Source organism: Idiotropiscis lumnitzeri, chromosome 9 (genome assembly GCF_059441095.1).
Source record: "Idiotropiscis lumnitzeri isolate Australia: NSW breed Sydney's pygmy pipehorse chromosome 9, RoL_Ilum_1.0, whole genome shotgun sequence".
NCBI classification, from domain to species: domain Eukaryota; kingdom Metazoa; phylum Chordata; class Actinopteri; order Syngnathiformes; family Syngnathidae; genus Idiotropiscis; species Idiotropiscis lumnitzeri.
The window spans coordinates 3,157,927-3,178,501 of NC_142399.1; the positions used below are offsets into that span (position 1 = coordinate 3,157,927).

The window sequence follows — 20,575 nt, forward strand, 5'->3', positions numbered from 1 at the left end:
TAAATTTAATAAACCAGTAAAAATTACTCAAAAACTCTTCTTGTAAAATGTTTTTAGAATTTCTGAGTTGGTTATTTCGAGTAAATATCACTCCCCAATCTTTTCCTATGTAAAAAAAACAAAAAAACTGCCTTCCCTTGAGTGACTTTTGTTTTTTATATTTAGTAAACTAGTAAAATTTGCTCAAAAACCCTTGTAAAATTTACTTAGGATTTCTGAATGAACAAAGTAGGTTAAGTAAACATAACTCCTCATTTTTTCCTCATTTTGTGAGTCTCCTGTGCCCAAAAAATGTATGGAATCACATAAAGTAGGCCTTTTTTAAAATTGCAGTTTTACGCCTGTGTTATTAATCATATATTAACGTGTGTGTGTGTGCGTGTGTGAGTGCTTATTGTTTACTCTGTCATCGTCGCAGTAGTAAGAATCAAGCTAGCATTAAAGTCTCGTGTGTATATATTGGATGGAAGAAACATAACTTGTGAATCAAACATTAGCTTGACAGTGCAATACAGCCACAGTCTTTATTGGTATTAAAACATATTAACTAAGTGGAGGTAAAAAAAAAAAAAAAAAAGTTCACCTACAAGAGAGGTTCTTCGTCGTTCAAATATTTTCCGCTTTACTGTGGAATTTTTCTTTCTAATTAAAACCACACTGTCGTCAGGTTCTGCCTTTGGCGTTTTGAAATGTACGAACATTGCCCATTTGAAAACACTGGCATTGCCATGTGCCGTGTCTTGCATTAAAAAAAAATTAATTAAAAAAATTTGGCAACTTCACCAAGTTGCTGCGAGCGCTTCAAGAATGCCTCTTCTCCCAGAATCTCGTGCATGTGAATACATTTTGCGTGGCCTTCCACATAATGTTGGAGTCGGAATGGGAAATTTGTGGAATGAAAATGATTTAATTGTTGATTTAGCACATCTTGAAGCTCGTGGGACCTGCTTGTTGGTTCAGTCTGAGATCATTTGTTAGGTAACGACTAGTGATGAGAAAATGAAGCTACAAATTTGCTTCATTAACCAGTTGTTGTATTTTTTAGTCCTGTAGGTGGCACTGTTGGTTGAAATAAAGGCTTTAAAAATGACAATGTTGAACAGAGAGTGCCATCTAGTGGAGTCCAAAAATACCACAACTGGTTCATGAAGCAGATTTGAAGCTTCATTTTCCATCACTACTGAGCAGTACTTCCATGCTTTTCTAAACCTCAATTATGTCTTTATTATGTCACATCACATAAAAAAAAAAATCAAAGCTTTTCTTTCTAAGCGACACCCCAGGCAACAGAAGACGTCTAATTTTTTGTGACATTACGAACGAACCCTAATCATTAGCTACCGATAACAAGTGTAGAAGTCGACATGTAAATTATTGAAACATCTTGCACTATTCTCAACTGAGAGACAAAAAACGAAGCTGATTTATGCCCCACTGCTTGCCTTGCCCTTTTGCGCTGACATATCGTGCCAAGCCACTGGCACAATGAAAGACATTTTGTCAAACTGGTTTTCTCAAACTCTCGCTGAAATATTATTTTCGAATGTTTGTTAGCTGCGCACAGCTCGGTGAAAATATTTTCTCGTCTTCTATTCAAATTCATGTCATGAATGTTTCATTGTTTGATGTTCTTGACTTAAATGTGACTTTTAACGGCTTCTGGGCAGAGCGAGGCGGAGGCATCGTCCTCAAAATGACTGATCCGGCCTTCGGGCTCAATGATCTGCAATTCACGCACGGCAAATTGACTTCTTCTTTCAGATGTCCTCTCTCCTTGCAGCGCTTGGCTTTTTCTGCCTCTGTGACCATTTCCCGCTGTGTCTTCAAGGCCCACACTTTGCGCCTGAAATAAAAAGGGACACAAATGCTGTGCAATTAGGGTCCGTGTTTGAATTGACTGCAGGGAGGGGGAATGTCTCATCAATCAGATTACGGTCTCTGGAGTCTTTCAGTGAAGTTCCTTTCTATTTGGATTTGACGTTTAAAGTGGTTTGCCCCACTGTTAAATTGCCAGATATTTTTTTTTCCCTGATTTGTGTCTTCCAGGATCGAATGGTAAATCAAGTCTGTATCGTCGTAGGAGGAAAAGCGCAGTGTGAGAGGTTGTGTTTTGTTAGTTTCCAGGACGATGCAAAAATTATGGAAGTGTGGAATTAATCATTTGATTTGATTTTTTACTTTCTCCCTTTGCTTGAAATAAGGCTGCAATAACATACAGCAAAGCAAATATTGATTAATATTGATTACCCAATATTTATATTATTATTATTATTATTATTATTATTATTTTGTTATTTATATTATTATATTATGTCAGTAGTTATTTTTTACTATTATGCATAAAATTATTTTTGAAAACTTCTCAATGTAATAAACAATATCACCGCTGACCAGCAACATTTTTAATATCACCAAAATTGATACGGTTGATCTGTTCCAACTTCCCACATTGTCGGTTATTTCGACACATTATTAACCAATTCAAAGTTTAGGAAAAAAAAAAAATTGGAGAACAAATCGAGTGTTTCTTCCTCATTTGGCGCCATTTTGTTTCCTCAAGATTTGTGGCGGCGGCATGTCCATACTGTTGTCGAAATTAAAGATTTTTCCTTTAATCAAGTTCGCAGTTGAAGAAGATTTGGGGGTGTTGTTGTGCTGATGTTGCACACCAACTTGAACAATGCAGTGTGAGACGACTCAAGCAAGATGCTGCTTTGTGTTTTTTTTGTTTTTTCCGGATTATAAACCGCTACTTTTGTCCTCGATTTTAAACCACGCGGCTAATACAACGATGCGGCTTTTCTGTGGATTTTTCTTTCGCCAGTAGAAAATATGCTAAATAAATCTACATTTTTTTCTCTTGAGTCGGTTCTGTTTTAATCAATAAAGTTCATCAAAAGTCAGCCAAACTTTTTTTTTTTTTCCTGAATGCTTGGAACGGCCCTAAAAGTGACATTTTTGGTCCGGCCCAATTGGAATTCGTTAGAATGCGCAGATTACTCAAGCACGACTGAGTTTGTACTTTGATCACACCTTTTTTTTTTTTTTTTGAACAGCCTCAGAATAATTGATTTTAAATCCGTAAACATTTAGTTACGTGAAAGCGCGTGAAGTGACTTGAAATGCTAAGAGAGGTGATAGTTAATTTATTTTTACATGACTTGGATCCTGGGTGGCAGGATTCAAGATGAAAATGTGGTGTTAGATGTTACCCTTTAAAATGTCATTTCAAGTTCAAGTAAATTGAAAACCTTTTTCCGCACATCCGTATCCCGTAAACAGTTTAGTTACATGAAAAAAATCGTTGCGTGAGAGAAGCCGAGGTCTTCCGTCGCTTGGCGACATCGCCATCTCACAGCGCTTGTACTCTTCCGAAACACTTGGCAACCTGAAAGAGGCTGCTCGCTTTCGTGTTTGTCAGATCATGTGTGAACACATGAGAGCTCTGTCCTCGGAGGATTCCGTTCTTGACCGGAGGTGGAAGAGCGTCTTTATGTGCGTAGGTTGCTGAGTTGAGATGATCGAAGCCGCTATAGAATGGTGGTCAATTCTGACGGCGGAGAATGAAGTGGCGTTCGCAGAAGCACTTGTCATTAGTTTTGCACATCTTTGCGAGTGGCGTCATTTGGGAGCTCCTGCGTTAACCGTTCAGAAGAGTTTGATGGTGTTGGAGTGGACTTTTTGGCTCATTTTACATTTGTGTATTTGATGAATTAAAAGCATTCAGATTATTATTATTATTTTATTTTATTTTATTATTTTTTATCTTATTTTATTTTATTTTTTTTTTATTAACTTTTTTTTAACTTTGCTTTCTTTTTGTCTTGGATTTCATTTCCAGTTGGCTCCACTTTACGGCGCGTAAGAACGTATCTGTATGTACCTTGTATGCATTGGCGTTGCCCTTTAAGCCGCGATGGGCATCGCTTTCTCTCAAGAGATGAAAGCCTTCTCCATCTTGCTTTGATAAAATCGGAAGGGTCATCATCGAGCGCACAACCCCAGGCGTCGTCTGAACAAATCAGCAAATATGATAAGAGACAATTTCATTCTCTAATTTCATTTTCAAAGAAGGAGGGGCGGGGTGGAGTGCAATTGATAAGACAAAGTAACCCTTGAATGCTTTTGACCTTTTTAGCGTCCATCAGCCTTCTTTCGACACTTGCAGATGGAGTCACTCTGCTTAAAGATGCCTGATGGAAAAAAAAAAAAGAAAAATGCCGGACAATATATACGTTTCGAAAAAAGAGAACATGAAACATCCTACTTTTGACTTATTGGAAATGTTTGTTGCTTGGAAACTGGAAATGCAACAAGCAAAAAGGTTCGCATTTCAAAAGTCTTTTTCGCCACAAAGCCATCTTTAGAACTTTAGGTGGACCTCGGCGCACATGCGGTTCTCTTTACCCGCTTTGTCATTTTGACATCAAGTACGAAGAATAGAATAGCCGCGCAGTAAGCAGCATACTAAGTGCCTTGGGGGGGCTTTCATGTTGACATGAGGTCGACGTTACCATCAAAGGCAGTGCATGGACACGGAAATTACGAGGTAACTTTTTCATTTCTCAACTGATTTCCATGAGATTTACTGTTTTGTCAATAGATAATATTTGCACACAAAAAAAAAGTTTGGTTTTCTTGTCAACCACGCGCAGGAACTTTGCTGATGAGTCTGACCCTTCTAACTTCGCAGCGCCGGAGGACCGTAGCACAAAAGGGGCTCGTCGTATTTATTCATTTCTTTGGCTCGAGTGTTGACAACTAAAACTGTTGGCAAGGGAAGAAAAAATGTCTTTACAAAAAAAAAAAAAAAAATATGTTTCTGAACATGAGAAATCCCAAATCGAGCAATTGCTTTGCAGTTTTGGAGCACGGAGCCCAGCAAATTGGAGGAGCGCATAATACTCGAGTATAAATGAAAATCATCTTAAAAAGGCCAATTGAGGGAGGTGGTGTGTGTTATTCTCAAGAAATGTCATATATCTTTTTTTTATGTGACCTGGGGACAATTTCACATCAAATTTGTTTGCCTTCTTTCTTGGCCTAGTTGCATGAAAATCAAATAGAATTTACGAAGTATGCACGAATTTTAATTGAGGGTCAAAAAGTAGAGTTGTACTTACATATTTGGTTTCACGTCCCAAGGATTTGGCCGAGTTGCTCTGGAAACACAACAAAGACATAAAGATGAAACTGGCGGCCCCCTGCTGGCAAATCGGAAATAATCGTCCGATAAAAAAAATTAAAAAAAAAAAAACTCTCCGTTTCAATCCGCTCCACTTATTTCTACAAATTGATTGCAAGTGAAAAGGACAAAAGGAAAACACAAATGAGTGAGCATCAGGTTATTGTGTTCTAATTTCTCTCTCATTTATATCACAGCATATGGAAAGTGCTTTGTCACAGCGCCAGCTCTTGTGAAGTGCGCTTATATAAATAAAGGTGTTTTGTTTTACGCTAAATAGAATTGCATCGGGTTTCTGTGCCTCTTTCACAAAATGTTGCAAGTCTGCGGCGCGATCTTGGACTTGTGCAAGAGGATCTGTGCATGCGTGCACTCCTCATTGGAGAACTACAAGAAGGTTTCTCCCTTTTGATCAATAATGAACAGATGGCTTCAATCAACATCATGATGATTACACACTTCAAATTCACTTTTATCTCATTATTTCATGAGGAAACATTTCTTCAATCCGTTTTGTCCTCTTACTTTTTAGTGGAGAATTTCAGTTGGGTCGATCTTATTTTTTAAATAAAATTTCAACAAAAATTCAATATGAATTCAAGTTTTTTTTCTTCAGTACCAATATCCATCTGTTTGGTTTTTATTTTTGCTTCAGGTATGTTGAAGCGAAAATCGTCATTCTGTCCCCTGAAATAATGCCGATAAATCAAATGCTGCTTGTCCTTATTCTGATGTGAAAGATTATAATCTACACACGTTTGCGTTTGAAATCATTTTGCGCAGGATGCAAATCTGAGTCAATTATCATGAGCGACGATGAACTGATTAACAATTGGAGGCATTACACAAAGTATGAAAAGACAAAAGGGAACTCACTGTACCCGCAAACTGGCGTCGCTCAACGTCTTGCTCGCCGTTTTGCTCTAATATGGAGCAAAAAAAATTTTTAAAAATCTGTTATGAACATGGCAACACCGCACTATTGACCAAATGATTGAAGTGAACCCACAGGTGGATCGCAATTTGCCAATATCTCGTCAATGGTTGCGTACAGTTCCTCGGACTGCTGTCGGAGCTGAGCGGGTGAGCACATCTGATTTGCGCACAAAAAGAGAGTTATGAGGTTACAGCTCAATAATCTTCCATCCACAGCACGCGTGTTCAGTGACGGCTGTTCATAAACCTCAGCATGAGTGTCTTCATCAGGCCGATCACGAATGATGTTCTCGCTCTCCACCTGCTCATCTATGACCTGTGAATATGAAGCACAGTGGATGGCTGCAGCCTGTAATCATCTGTGAGTGATTCTACATTCGACTCCCACGTCACACGTCACTCCTGCATCATTTGCATTTGCACTCGACATTCATCCGATCGTTATCTCCTGCGTGGCTTGGCGGTAGAAGTCACATGGCAGATCAGTCAACAGCATAATGAGGCTTTGATCCGAAAACAGTGAGTGAAAGTACCTGCTGATCCAAGAGAAGGGTGTTTGTCGGGATTGCGGCAAGTGATTTGTAGCTTGACTTCATCCTGTGAGGCTTCAGCATGCCGAGTGGGGAGAAAACGCATGAATATGAATTAATTCACAGTCGGACTTAATCATGACATAGGACATTCATCAGCTTATCTGTCATTGCTCCAGGATATCAATCAGAAAGCTTTCAGTCAAATGCTCCAGTGCGATTGGTGCTCAATCAATATTCTATTGGCTGCCGTCGGGTGGGAATGACGAGATGAGGACAGAATGATAATTGGCTCTTAATGGGCAACCAACATTGAGTGGATATCAAAAGTCTACACAGGTCTGTTCAAATGGCAGGCTTTTCGTGATCGGAAAATTATGTCCACTTTATTTGCAGAGAAAAAGAAATCGAGGAGAGGAGAAGGGAAATGAAACTAAAAATGATGATGATGTGTGAACTATTGTGAAGAGCCGCTTCTTATTATTGGAGTTGTGGCGGTGTTTGATTAACTGCAGGAGCGGCAGAATCATTCATTTGGTTCAACAATTTCCTATTCGGGCTATGACCTATGATGAAAAAATAGAAGTGTTATCGTGCGAAGAAAAAAAAAACGGGAAATCCAAAAGGCACCGTATGTTTGGCGTAACCACAACACGGCTCAGCACCAGAAGAAAACTGAAGCATGATAGTGGCCAGGGTCTGTTTTTCTTGCAAAAAAAAAACGATTGAAGTTTGGAACATTCATACTGCGCTGTAAAAAAATCGGGGACTCATATTTACTTGAAAAATCATAGGAAAGTTTTTTTCACTCAGAAATTCTAAGTAGATTTTACAAGCAGATTTTTTGAGTACATTTTACAAGTTGATTACATTTTGAAAAATCACTCCAAGGTTGAACCCCCTTTTACATTTTTATACACACTTTTCATACACCAAGGAGCGCAACACCGTCATAACCTCACCGGTAGGAGACGACCACGCGACACCTGAGCCTAGTGATGGGAAAATGAAGCTTCAAATTTGCTCCGTGAACCAGTTGTTGTATTTCTGAGTCCACTAGATGGCACTGTTGCTTTAAATATTCAGTGTGCTTTCAGCCCAATGTTGAACAGAGAGTGCCATCTACAGGTGTCCAAAAATACTACAACTGGTTCATGAAGCAAATTTGAAGCTTCATTTGCCCATCACTACCTGAGTCATGCCACTGCTACGGTCAGTCAGTATATTAATAGTGTCCGGTGCAAACGTCGGAATCAAGCAAGCAAGCAAGTTTTTGGCCTCCTTTTGGAGATACCAGCAATATACTCACACCAATTTGCAGAGCCAGAGCTCCGAAGCAGGGCAGCCATTTACGAATCTGGAGGTTCTCGGTTCGATCCTCAATCACTTTGAGTGACCTCGTATATGAAATGAGCGATGTGAAAAAGTAAAGCCAAACTTCCTTTGAGTGGCTTTTTTTTTTTTAAATTCAATAAACTCAAAAAATTCACTCAAAAACTCTTCTTGTAAAATTTACTTGGAATGTCTGAGTGAAAAAACGTTTCTAGATGTTTTCAAGTAAATATCGCTCTTTATTTTTTACAGTGTGGTTCAGATGATTGTTCCCTCACTCATACTGTAAAATAGCCACACAATTTTGGTTCGGAATCTCCTGATTAGTGGCACTCTGAAACGTGATTTAAAAAAAATAAAAAATCTTCTTTGAACACTTTTCTCTTCAAAAGGATTCACAATCATCACCTTTGTAAAAGCAAAAATTGTATCCGTGTACATCTATCACTTTGTCAACTATGCAGCTGTGCCGAATGTTTAGACTGGCGAGCGTACGTCTGCATATCAAGTGAAGGAAAGCCGAGTCAAAGAACCGCACGTTTCGTTGAGCGTGTTCAAGAGGTGCACGTGGCAAACAGAGTGGCTACCTTTCTTTTTTTACCTTCCCTGTCACTGCAGTCTGATATTCCACTCCCCGGCCTCGGGGAGGGCGTGGAGCGCAGGGAGCAGGAAGGGGACGGCGTGAGCTCTCGAAATAGCGCGGCGGGAGACGGCGTTGGCGTGGGAGAGCTGATGGGCGAGGGCCACCCGGAAGAAGCGGCGGGCGTGTAGTGAGACGGCGTCAGGTCGGGCGCTTTGGCGAAGCCTTGCGGTGATTTACACCTTCCCGTGGCGAACGAAGGGAGAGGTGATGTGGCGGCGCTGGCGGAGCGGGAATGTGACGGAGAAGACGAGGAGGTGCAGGGAGAAGGAGATCGCAGTCGCTCAGAGAGCCGCCGAAGCTTCGACAGAGAAGAATTCAGCGGCTGACTTTTCTCCGTTGGTGTAGCGTGCTTGTCAACGTTGCGATCGGCTTTGAGGTACATGTGAGCAAAAGTCGAGTTGAACTCGGGAGGCTTCAACACGTAAGACTGCCGCCGTGTTATTTCTTCGTCGTTCGGTGGCACGCGTTTGAGTTTCGAGCACAATCCTGACGATAAATCTCTTGGCAACGGCGGCGGCGAGATAACCTGCTCCCACTTTGGCACGCTTCTCGGGCGCGTCTCCTCTTTGCACCTTTTAAGTGGCGCGCGAGGCCTACTGTGCTCATTAGGCCGCTCAAGCGGGGGGGCCGTAACAGACCTAATAGGCTCCCAGTGAGCAACGCTTTGACTATCGAAGGATGGAGAAGATGAAAGCGCAGAGGAAAAGTCCAGGGGAAGGGCGGCCACGCTGTAAGCGGCCGAGCAGGCGTTGCAGAAAGTGAGCGTGACGGGGTTAACGGGCCAGCAGGGGGTGTAAGGCCTCCGGAGAGACGCAGACAGAACGGGCAGACGGCCTTTCCTCAAGATGGCCGTCAGGAGGGAGAGTCTGGTGAGGGGAGGCCGGCGCCGAAGAGGAGGAGACTGCGGACAGAGTGAAGAAGCCAGGCTGTCGCAGGATGAGGAACAGGATTGCGGGATGTGAACCAGACTGGAGCCCGGAGCCAGAGCGTGCTTTCTGATTTGAACCACAGCAGGGGAGAAAACGCCCGAGCGCACCGACGAGCACGGGGAGACAGTGCGGCTGAGAGAAGCAGGAGAGGCAGCGGAGGAAAGCGGCATGGCGGGCCAGGACTTGTCGGAGAGGACGGACTCTCGGGATGAAGCCGGCGTGGGGAACGCGCGGGGCGAGCATGTGGGGCTCGTCGGACGAGCCAACGCGGGAGGTTTATTGGTGGAGAAACCCGAGCCGACCTCAACACGGCCCGAGGAATCGTAACCCCACTGCTGGGAAAGGCCCCAGGGTTTATTCGCAGTTGTCTCCATGGAAACGATGTCGCTGTGTTGGGGTGTATTTTCAGACCGGCCACCCAGTGACGTGGAGGTTTGGGAGCGGCTCACGTTGGCCAGTGGAGACGGCAGCTGACAAAAAAAAAAAAAAAAAAAGGCAATTGTCGTTTTTCTTAGTTAGGGCTGAGAACATTTTTTTTTAAACTCATTCGCTGCCATTGACGGATTTAGACGTCAAAAATTCTGTTCATTTTACGTGGGCTGGCAGTGAATGACTTAATCAAAAAATGAAAGTCCTCAATAAAATCATTAACATCTTGAGTTTTATAACCTGTCAAAAGTTGTCACTTTTAATAACTGCGCAAATTGAGAAATGTTCAAATCCGTCTATTGTGGGAACTCCCTTACCTCGTTTGTCTTTGTTTCCTTTCCTGCTCCACCCTGCGGTAAATCTTTGATCCAGTTTATCTCTGCTTTTAAAATCTTCCCACCCGACATGCTCTTGCCGCTTGTCTTCTCATCGGCGCCAGCAAAGTTCTGACAGGAGAAAAGCCAACGAGAATTCTGAGAGAGTGAAACTTGAGAGAAGCCTGAGTTGAACTTCAGCAAGTCCCCCGAGCTTGGGGGGGGGGGCGTGTGCTCCGTGTCAACGCGCCACATGTCCCGCACATATAATTCACATGGATGCACACGTCATGCTGACGCGGCGCTACGACGTCCCCGCGGCGCATAAATTAACGTCCATTTGAAGCATTTCTGAAGTACCAGTAGATTTTCCATCCCTTAATTGTCAGTGTGCAATCAAAATGATCGATTTAGATGTTCGTCAATGTTGGCATGGCAACTGCAAAGTCCGAACACGTCTGCATCCATACAGGAAGGGGGAGGAGTCAAGTGCAAAAGAGGGCGTCCCATAGGGCACCTCAACATCAAAGCGCTCGCTCGTATTTGGTTGGTAGAAGCCGGCCGACTTTCCAGTCGTCCAACTTCAACCTCAAAATGTGTTTTCAAAAGTTGTCAAGTAAACACTTGTTTGCAGACAGCACACAGTTTATTATTGGTACTCCAGCGTTTTTTCACGACCGTCTACGAAAGGTCAAAGTTCATTTAGATTGAGCTGCTGGAGACAATCGCAAATTCGTTCCATGCTTCCGATTCCATTTCAAGACTTTAGGAAACGAGAGCACTCAGCAGAGAGCAAAGTCAAACCAAAACAACAAACATTGGGAGATTTGGGCGCTAATACCATTTTTGGCCAGTAGGCGGGGTACACCCTGAACTGGTTGCCAGCCAATCGCAGGGCACACAGAGACGAACAACCGTCCGACAGAGGATGATTGCGGTTACATCATTTAAACTCGGTGATCTGTTAAAAGTTGTTAAAGGCATAAATGGAAATTATAGGAATGATTCAATCAGAGCAGTATCCACTAATAGTATCGTGTCATCAAATAATTATTCACTTTTTTTTTTACGTTATAAAGCGATTATTACCGTGTAAATTGCTTTCATCTGCTATAAATGAGTGAAAACGGTCACTAAATATAAACATATGAATATGTAAGACACGATATTATAATAATATTTTAATATTTTAAACAAATAATCCGGACAGAGGTATAAAATGTTCCCTCTTATGATTCTGTGGAATTACTGGACGCCAAAAGTGCCAAATAATTCTTTTCATGCTCCAGTGAATTCATCTTTTTCCAGGATTTTCTTTTTGGCCTCTACCGCTTGCTGCTTGTGCCATTTATCATTTCTGACATGGATGCCAACATTCACGCTAAGTGGGCTCCTATATATGGCATGAGACGACACAAAGATGACAACCTTCCATTTACTAAATCAACGACACAAGTTTCAGCGCTGTCTTCTTTAGACACGCAGTAATGGAGCGTGTGAAAGGCTGGCGGTGTGACATTTTTATCTTGGGAAAATAAATCCCAGATGAGGCAGCTTTTATTAATTATACATTGACAGACTGCGTGCCAAAAGCAAAGCCATTTTAAGAGCCTAAGTGCATCAGTATGGCTTGATCCGAAGTACACGATTGGAAACCAAATGTAAAGTCTGATGCAGTCCCGTTCTTTCAATATCACAAGATTGCAAGAAAATTAACACAGGCCGGTTGTTTTATATCAGATTTTGTATGTTGAAAAGGGTCATATTCAGACGTCTTTGTCTTTTCTTGAGTCTTATCCTGATAATATTGCTCACTGTGGTCCAAGGAATGCTCAGGAGGTTTGTCGAAATGTTGAGACGTATGGAAAAGTAGAGGGAACATCGGCCATGGCCTACGGGGTGCTTGGAGTTTTGGCCCCCCTGCGGGTTTGACTTTGATATTCACTATAGCTCGGTTTTAGGTCGGCTCAGTAAACGCTGCTGAGCGGCGAGTGAGTGAAGTCAACACCCCACTGAGAAGATCTGTGAAGGTATGTATGCAGCCGGCAGCCCGGTGTCGGACATCAGAGGAAATTTGCTTTGCAGGGGCGCCGTTTGTGATAATATTTGGTGTTATACTCGCACCTATTAGCACATCACTCTCAAGATTGCTGGGAGGCGATATCAGCTGCATTTGTTTGGCCATTTCTAAGGTTTTTTCATTGAAAGTCTCCGTTTGGCTTGACAGGATTGGTTGAGTTCCTTTAGGTATGTTGGGGCATTTTCATGCCCAGAACTGGTGGAACCCTTGCGAAATTTTAGATCTGATCCTGCAGAAGACAGGCAGCCGTGAGTAAGGTAAAGGATGTGATCTAATCACCCCACCTCGTTGTCTTCAGGACGCTAGCGGGGCTTTCTGAATGTACTGAAGACTTTTGAAGAGTCTTGCGAGGGATCCCCGATGTGAAGTGACTTGCAATCGTCACAAAAACAGGAATCGGTTTCAGTGAGGGAGGAAGTGGAGTTAATTTTTACATTACACCCGAGGTGGTGAAGGTATATCTTGCATAGGTGTTTGATGTTGGCCTCAAAGGTAAAGGGCGAGTCGAGAAAGTAATGCTTGTTATGGAGGAGGACTGCGAATTTTCTGTTCTGCGATAAAGAAAGTTGGGTTTCATTCCACACGTAATCCCTTAAGCCCTCTTTTGTGTTTCCATTCACATTGAAAACAATCTGCTTGATGCATGCAGGTAATAAAAAAGAAAATGTGTCGAAAGTCGCAATTAAACTGCGAGGTGTGTTGATTTCAATGTAAATTAATTGATGCAATGGTTATGTAATTTAGTTTCACCGTAAAATATCAATGCAATGGTTTGGGATTGGCATTGTGAATTTGTGGCATTTTGTCAAAAGAACGATGAGAATGTGATACAGTCGTTATCCAAGGAGCCATATTGATGGAAAAACTTCTAAATAACAAATGTGTAGAATGTGACAAACACAACTATCATTGGAGAGCGACAACACATTCTGTCTTTGAAGCACGGACATTTACAGAATATGAATGGACGAGCTAAAACTAAAGGGCAGCCATCTTACGTTGCCACTGTAATTGACAACTTCAGTTATTTCCTTTTTTTTTTTTAAAGAACAAAATTCACTGTTTGCATTGACCAATCAGGGCATACAATCGCAATAAATATTACATTTTGCTGAATTTTTTATTTATTTATTTGTTTTCATTTTCATCCATATTTTCAAATAGAAATTTTTCAATCACATTCTTAACAATGAAATGTGTATGTCGTGCTTCTCCCAGACTTACCGATACAGCCATATGCCCTGCAGTGAGTGGTGCAATTTCCGCCCTCGAGACCGAAAATGTGAAAATGCCACCGAAAAATCAATCTATTCACATTAGACGGATTTAGTTAGTGGCAATGTAAGATGGCCGCCGGTGGTTTCATTTCTCCCATTGGGGAGTCAGCGGCATTGTCCGCCCATTCAGAATAGTTGCTCTGCCTCTCCCCACACACCCTGCAGTGTCGGCTTTTCATGCCATACTTTGATCTATATTTATCTCTTTAGTTGAACCACTAACAGTGAGATGAGGTTGCGGGAAGAATGAAAAATAAGTCAAGACACATCCCAGTGTTTTAGTTGTTGTTTCCGGGACTGGCTGGAAATATGCATGATCTTCAAACGGGGAAGGAGTCATTTGATTCGAATTTATTCCTCGGGTGGTTCGGGATTAGGGTTCCCGTTGATGAATTACTACTTGCACATGTTTAAACATGATGCACTCGGGGGCTTCGGTCAGGATTATAGAGGAAAACAGTCATTTAAAATGGAGTCAGCATTATTCAATCCGTACTCAATTTTGCATTACAATGCATTTTAATATGAACGTGAATAAAAAAACAGACTCGTCTTCGTGTTAAAGCTCATTAATAAATAATGTGGTGTGCGAGGAGCATATTGTCCAGAAGGAAATATATTATACATTGTGCAGAAATTACAACGTGTTTGCCATTTTAAATTGTGGCTTCATTTCAGGGATGGGGTGGTTCATTTGGAGAGTTCTGGATGTAATTGCAACGATACAACATGCAGTAGAACATAACGTGATAGTAATTCAAATCGTTTTTTGCATGTCACAAAGCCAGATTATTTGGCCATAATAATGTCAATTAATAATTCATAGATCAACGCCAGTATGGTGGTTTTTGTGATATGATAACGACCCACAGCACACAAGCTACGACCATCCACATAAAGACACGTTACCTGATTTGGTTTGGTCTCCAGCGCGACTTCACTTATTTTGCTTTTCACGGGTAACTTCAGGACCGATGGAACGAATGTAATTACACAAGACTTGGATGGAACTCCTTGCAAAACCTAAAGAACAGAGAAGACTTGATTCGTAACTTCATACAGGGCAGATCATTTAAAATCCAAGCACACAGTTTGTAAAATAAGATGAAATGATTCCATTCATTATTTATTTTCATTTAGACGCAATATTAATTATGATAACGGGTCTATTGAGTGTGGTTGTTCCTCGCAGAGTTTAATCAATAATAATTAATTTAAAAAAAAAAAGGAATGTACGTATGTCTAAAATACAAAAAGAAATACTAACCTCCCTGCTTCAAAAATGTGGGTAGTTTAGCACACTGGAGTTAATTGTTTTAAGGCTTAATGAGTTACAGTATTCTTTGAACGAGTCAACATGTGCGAATTTTGTAGAATGCTTTGGTTAACAATTGTTGGTGTGTTGGATTTGCAACCATTTTTTGGGCTTATTTTATACTTACGCGGTGTGTATATATGTAATAATATGTAATAATATGAACAGAGTTTTGCTACTACCCAATTTGAATGGCTGTTACGTCATCTCACTGTAAATCTTGGACTTTTATGAGTCCCGGCATCTGAATGACGAATTTCATGTCATAACATTGTCAGCGTTTCATAAAAATAATTACAGCGCCGGTCTGCCTTTCAAACAGTCATGAAAGAATTAGTCATCGTCATAGAGCTCAGGTCATTCAAGCACGTTACTTAAGTTGCAGTTCGCTCAATTATTACTTCCGAGGCATGCGAGATTTAGTGGAATTATTGGAAAGCCTCTCGTAAGCAGATCACCAAAAGTTACAGTCCATAAAGTTATTGAGACAACACGAGTGACCCCTTTCAAGGTGGTACTTGTAAACGTTCTTTGAGGGCTTTGATCTTCCGCACGGACTCCAGCTAGTCGATTTCCTCTTCCGCTATACGAAAGACGACGTGCGCCACGCCCCCCTGAATTTAAAGGGAAACGTAACCTCAACCTCATCAAACACCTTTTTGATGAAGTAAAAAAAAATATTGTGAGCTGTGATCTCACAAATGAGACATTCAAACAGAAACGTGATGCTGTCGAATTTAGAAAATGATCCCAAAATAGCTCCTATACGAGTTCAATAAAGCCGCCACACATGAGTCACAGCTTTGAAAGCTTCAACATGCTCTTATTCTTCCACAAAAAAAAAATATATATTTTCAAAATACTGTTGTTGGCGAGATATACTTGCCCTTTTGTCTTTCAAACAGTGCAAGTTTATTGATTTTATTTACCATTCAAGGAACAAAGTATCGTATCAACGAGCCACCGTGTGTGTGCGTGTGCGCGCGCACATGTGCCGATATTGTATTTTTAGCCGTGACTTAACAACTCAATGTTGTTAGCTCACACTTTGGTTTCGTATTAAAAAAAAAAATAAATAAAAAACACCCTACAAGTCCTCAAGACTCTTCTTGTCAATTCAAAGAGATGAAATGTCCTCGCTTGGTCACAGAATCAAGCATTAATGACACCCATTATTATGAAAAAAAAAAACATTTCGCAAATCTTGAACAAAGTGATGTATTTCCCCTTAAGTGCTGTTAGGTCAGCCGAAGATAAGTGGCCTGTAAGTTGCTTCATTAATCACCAATGAGAATGAGAACGTCCTTTATTGTCACGATACAACCAGATTGGAAAACTATTTCAAAATGCATCACACGTAACTCCTCACTGATGTAGATACTGTTAGAATTAACATATTAACGTCCATTTGATCAGTCAAGTGTACTACTTTTTTCTGAAGAAATATTTTTTTTGCAGGTCAAATGTAGAGAGTAGATTTTCTTTAAAACAACATTTGTACTTGGATCTTAGTACGAGCGCGCCACACCGCAAAGGAGAGGTCCACTTTCTGTATAAATCACACATTCATTTATTATTTAAACACCATATTAACAATAAAAACGGCTAAACTTGTGTTCTGAGATAAAAGTGTCTTTTCGTGGTTGACTTCCCGCATGGTCATGATCATCGCACACTGACTTGCCATATTTGAAAGCCTTTATTCAAACCAACAGTGCCACCGAGAGGACTCCAAAATACAAAAACTGGTTCATGAAGCAAATTTGAAGCTTCATTTTCCCATCACTGACAGCGTATATTACTGGTATCATATTTTAACACAGCAATGACGGGGTGACTTCTAAAATGATTTTTTATTTTTTTCCGCAGGGCTAAATCCCGGATGGCAGCCCTGCTCTCAAAATATGAACGTGATTTATTCCAGTCAGACAACGTGGTCAAAGTCCTCCTCAAAAGGAGACATGCTGTGTTTTGAAGATGAATTGTGACCTATTAGTTCAAATTCTTCTTTTTGGATTTGTGTAAGTGCTTCCCACAGAGAGCTCAACTCTTGCAAATGCAAATTAATTCTTTCCCCCAAAATTCATGAATAATTGAGTAGTTTTTAGAAGGCTTCTGGTGAATATTCAAAAGCTAACTAACTTGGAGCCGCAGGGGGGATAAATAAAAGAAAAATTGAAAAGAAGTCAAGCTAATAAATAATGTCTGTTTCGGTGTGATGTCACGAGACGGTCATTGTCTGTTGAATTTGGTTCACTTTTTCTTTCCCGCGCACAACTTTGAACAATGATGAAGCGCTGATGCGAACGTCAATCCAAACGGCAACACCAAGCTTTTTTTTTTTTTTTGTAGAACACTTGTTAAATATTTTTGCTTAAAGTGTTATATATCGTTATACGTCAAGAGAGGGGCAACACTTGCAACATTTCACTCAAAGTCCAAACATGAAAGTCGCTCCACATCACACATAGCTTTGGAATACGCGCAGGTTTGATCTGACAAATACAATAATACAAGATGTGTTTCAATTCTCTTTCAACCGGCAAAGCATCTCTGGGGAGCTCGCGCTCTGCCATCAGAGGTCTACAATTTAAAAAAAAAAATCATCACCACTCCACCTTTTCAATCCACGGCGTGCAGCGACCTGCAGCAAAACACACACGCTCTACGACAACAACCATCAATTATGTCGGAGAAGATCCTTTTTTGACTGGTTTTTATTTCCCCGTCAAATGATCACGCCAAAGACGGGGAACACATTCGGAACATCGGGAATGAATTCCAAAAAGGGTTGTTGTTGCAAAAGGTCAAATTGCTGCGTATTTATTTTCAGGTCATCTTTCCCAATATGAGTTTTTAAAAATAGATTTGCATGGCAGAGCAACAGAGATTTCTGGACGTCGAGGCTCATATCGGAATGATTTGCGTTATCGCAGTCGGGAATGACATCAAACGTCACACAGACAACTCGCGGTATTCCGTAGGACAGAAATATTCAACGAGATGACCAGAGAATGCTGTCAATAAAGATCACCAAGTCAAAAAATAGAACAGCATCTTAAAATCGTCTCGATATGTCCCGACTTCTCCGTAGTCAAAGCAGAGAAAGTGGATACTCCGAAAGACTTAAGTATTTCCTACATGTGCAGCAGAGCCCCCTTGAATGTTTCAAAGTGCCGAGTGTGGCAGAGGTCATGCCGTCGTCGTAGATCAGATGTCCCTCCGGACGCCGGCGCCCCCCGTGCTGTGTGTTGCCTCGACGGGTGCGCGCCACAAGTCCCTCGGCTATTTTTTTTGGGTGGCATGTCAGGCCCGCCTGCACCACAGACTAAATACACAAAGCTGCCATCATTTCCTGAAGTAGACCACCCTTCATGAGGCGCTTTGAAGGGACACTTGGAAAGGGTCCACAAATATTTGGGGTGGGGTTTTTTTCAAGGTTCTCACAAAAAATTGTGGATAGGCTGTCTTGTAAAAAAAAAAAAAAAAAAAGCATTTTGAAAATATATAAACGAGGTAACTTCTGGTGGGTTATTTACACAGGATTTTTCTAATTGCCGGATTTTCCGGACTATAAGGTGTGCCCACATATAAGCCGCAGCAACCATTCCTCCCCCCAAAATAAATAAATAAATAAATAAAAATAAATAAATAATAATACAAGCCGCACCAGAATATAAGACACAGTTTTCTAAAAATGAGTTGCCTTTTAACAGGACAACAACTTTGCTAATTAAAGCAGAAGAGACTCAAGAGAAAAAAAATATTTAGCTTATTTTCTGAACTCTAGAGCGCCCCTACTGGTGAAATAAAAATCCACAGAATAGCTGCACCGTTGTATTAGCCGCATGGTTCAAAATCGAGGGAAAAAAGTAGCGGCTTATTGTCTGGAAAATGCGGCAATAAAATTCTTAAAATTGTAAATCAAGAAAATTTTTCATGCACAAGCCTTTTTAAATTTGGTTATACCTCGATTATCTTTATTGACTCACCAATAGGTCATTTTTCTTTCATTTTATTTCTTTTTCACAATTACCAAACCAATTCTGATTAATTCTATTCCAAGCAGAAAAGTAAAAAAAAAAATGTTAATTAATTTACAAAAAAATATATATGATAAAAAGCAATATTACAAGAAAGCCCAAATCTTTTCTAAGAATATTGCTGTAATAATACAAAGGAAAAAAAAATATCAGAATGAAGTCTTAATTTTACCGGTGGTAGTGGTAATATTATGATGCAAAAATTCTCCAAGATGAGAATGAAGTTATAATATTAAAAGAAAAAAAATAACAACCATAACAGCATGACTTTTCCAAATCACGTCGTATCTTATTCACCTAATTCCCATTTTCTTCTACTTGTTTTTCAATGCGCCCTTAATACACCTTTGTTCCATCTCGATGAGTAATGTTCATTTTAAGCTTCTCCCTGGAGTAAACCTTTAATCATCAGATGCTCACGTCAGCTCCTGCTGTGGTTTGTGTTGTGCGTGTAATAGCGTAAACTGTTGGGTGTGTCTGAGTAAGGACTTTAATTTCAGGCCGAGACAAGCCCTCCCTCCACAGTCGATAGGACGTGCAAATATAGCTCAGCGCCAGCTGCTCTGATAACAGAGCGGCTACAGACTGGTAATACTCTCGACGGCACGACAACAAGCTAGCTCACCACGACATTCGGTGAGGGTCGGATCACGTCAAATTATCTTTCACACTGCACAATGGACTCACTAAAATCGAGCTGACACTGATTACGTTCTTCAGTAGGTGCTGCTGGTTTGGTGAACAACTGAGTTGAAACAGGCTCAGGAGTTGAAATGTCCGCGTGTGAACAAGTGTCAATCAATTGAGGTCATTAGAGTTAATTGCTACCTCGGAAGAAAACCGAGGCAGCTATTAGGGTGAGATGTTCACGTTTGTTTGTTTTTTTTTAAGATTTTGAAAATGACTTTGCTGAACATTTGGCGCTGTATGATGAACTGTTGTTGCCCCCGAGGTCCATTTGCGACCTGCCTTCCATTTTTCAGTGGCCCACAAAGGAGGATGCTGAAAAAAATAGGTGCCACTCTAGTGATGGGTAAATGAAGCTTCAAATTTGCTTCATGAACCACTTGTAGTATTTTTGGACTCCTGTAGGTGGCGCTCTCTGTTCAACATCGGGCTGAACGCACACTGACTTGCCATATTTTAAACCCTTTATTGAAACCAACAGTGCCATCTAGAGGACTCCAAAATACTGGTTCAAACTGGTTCATGAAGCAAATTTGAAGCTTCATTTTCCCATCACTAGCTACTACTATTAATACACAGGCTCGAATATTGAACAGATTTTTTTTTAAAGATAAAACATTAACTATTAACTAACTCAATTTCTTTTTAAAAGACTAGTGAAAAAAATGCTTCTCCCACATTCTGCTGTGTCAAGGTTTGACTTATGAACATATCACATAAATGATCCAACTTGATTTCGTGGACATTTTCAAGAGTGAAACATATCCGCATACTCAGAGCGAAGCCTCCTACCTTATTGCAGCGCCTCATCTCTGCCTCAGACGTCCTCCCAAGCCAATGGTTCTGCTTGTTGTCAGGCCTCACATAACTTGACT

At 40.8% G+C, this 20,575-nt stretch overlaps 1 protein-coding gene across 2 annotated transcripts; it reads right to left on the reverse strand.

Annotated features, from left to right (window-relative positions):
- Positions 1–578: 578 nt before the first annotated feature.
- Positions 579–20,533, reverse strand: mlip (muscular LMNA-interacting protein). 2 transcript variants are annotated; one of them, XM_088305081.1, is made up of 12 exons: positions 20,493–20,533; positions 14,565–14,678; positions 10,302–10,430; positions 8,571–10,025; positions 6,655–6,726; positions 6,369–6,437; positions 6,195–6,278; positions 6,067–6,108; positions 5,124–5,162; positions 4,131–4,193; positions 3,884–4,012; positions 579–1,843 (listed from the first exon to the last, which is right to left on the reverse strand). In XM_088305081.1, the coding sequence occupies exons 1-12, from the start codon at positions 20,508–20,510 to the stop codon at positions 1,637–1,639; spliced, it is 2,421 nt and encodes an 806-aa protein (XP_088161207.1). In that variant the 5' UTR covers positions 20,511–20,533; the 3' UTR covers positions 579–1,636. The 2 variants fall into 2 exon arrangements, with proteins under 2 accessions (XP_088161207.1, XP_088161208.1); XM_088305082.1 differs by lacking the exon at positions 20,493–20,533 and adding an exon at positions 18,112–18,244.
- Positions 20,534–20,575: the final 42 nt, after the last annotated feature.

Coding starts and splice junctions, on each gene's coding strand:
- mlip (XM_088305081.1), bottom strand. Junction 6,279..6,368: donor ATGAAGACACTCATGCTGAG/GTTTATGAACAG, acceptor TGCGCAAATCAG/ATGTGCTCACCCGCTCAGCT. Junction 6,109..6,194: donor TGGCAAATTGCGATCCACCT/GTGGGTTCACTT, acceptor GCTCCATATTAG/AGCAAAACGGCGAGCAAGAC.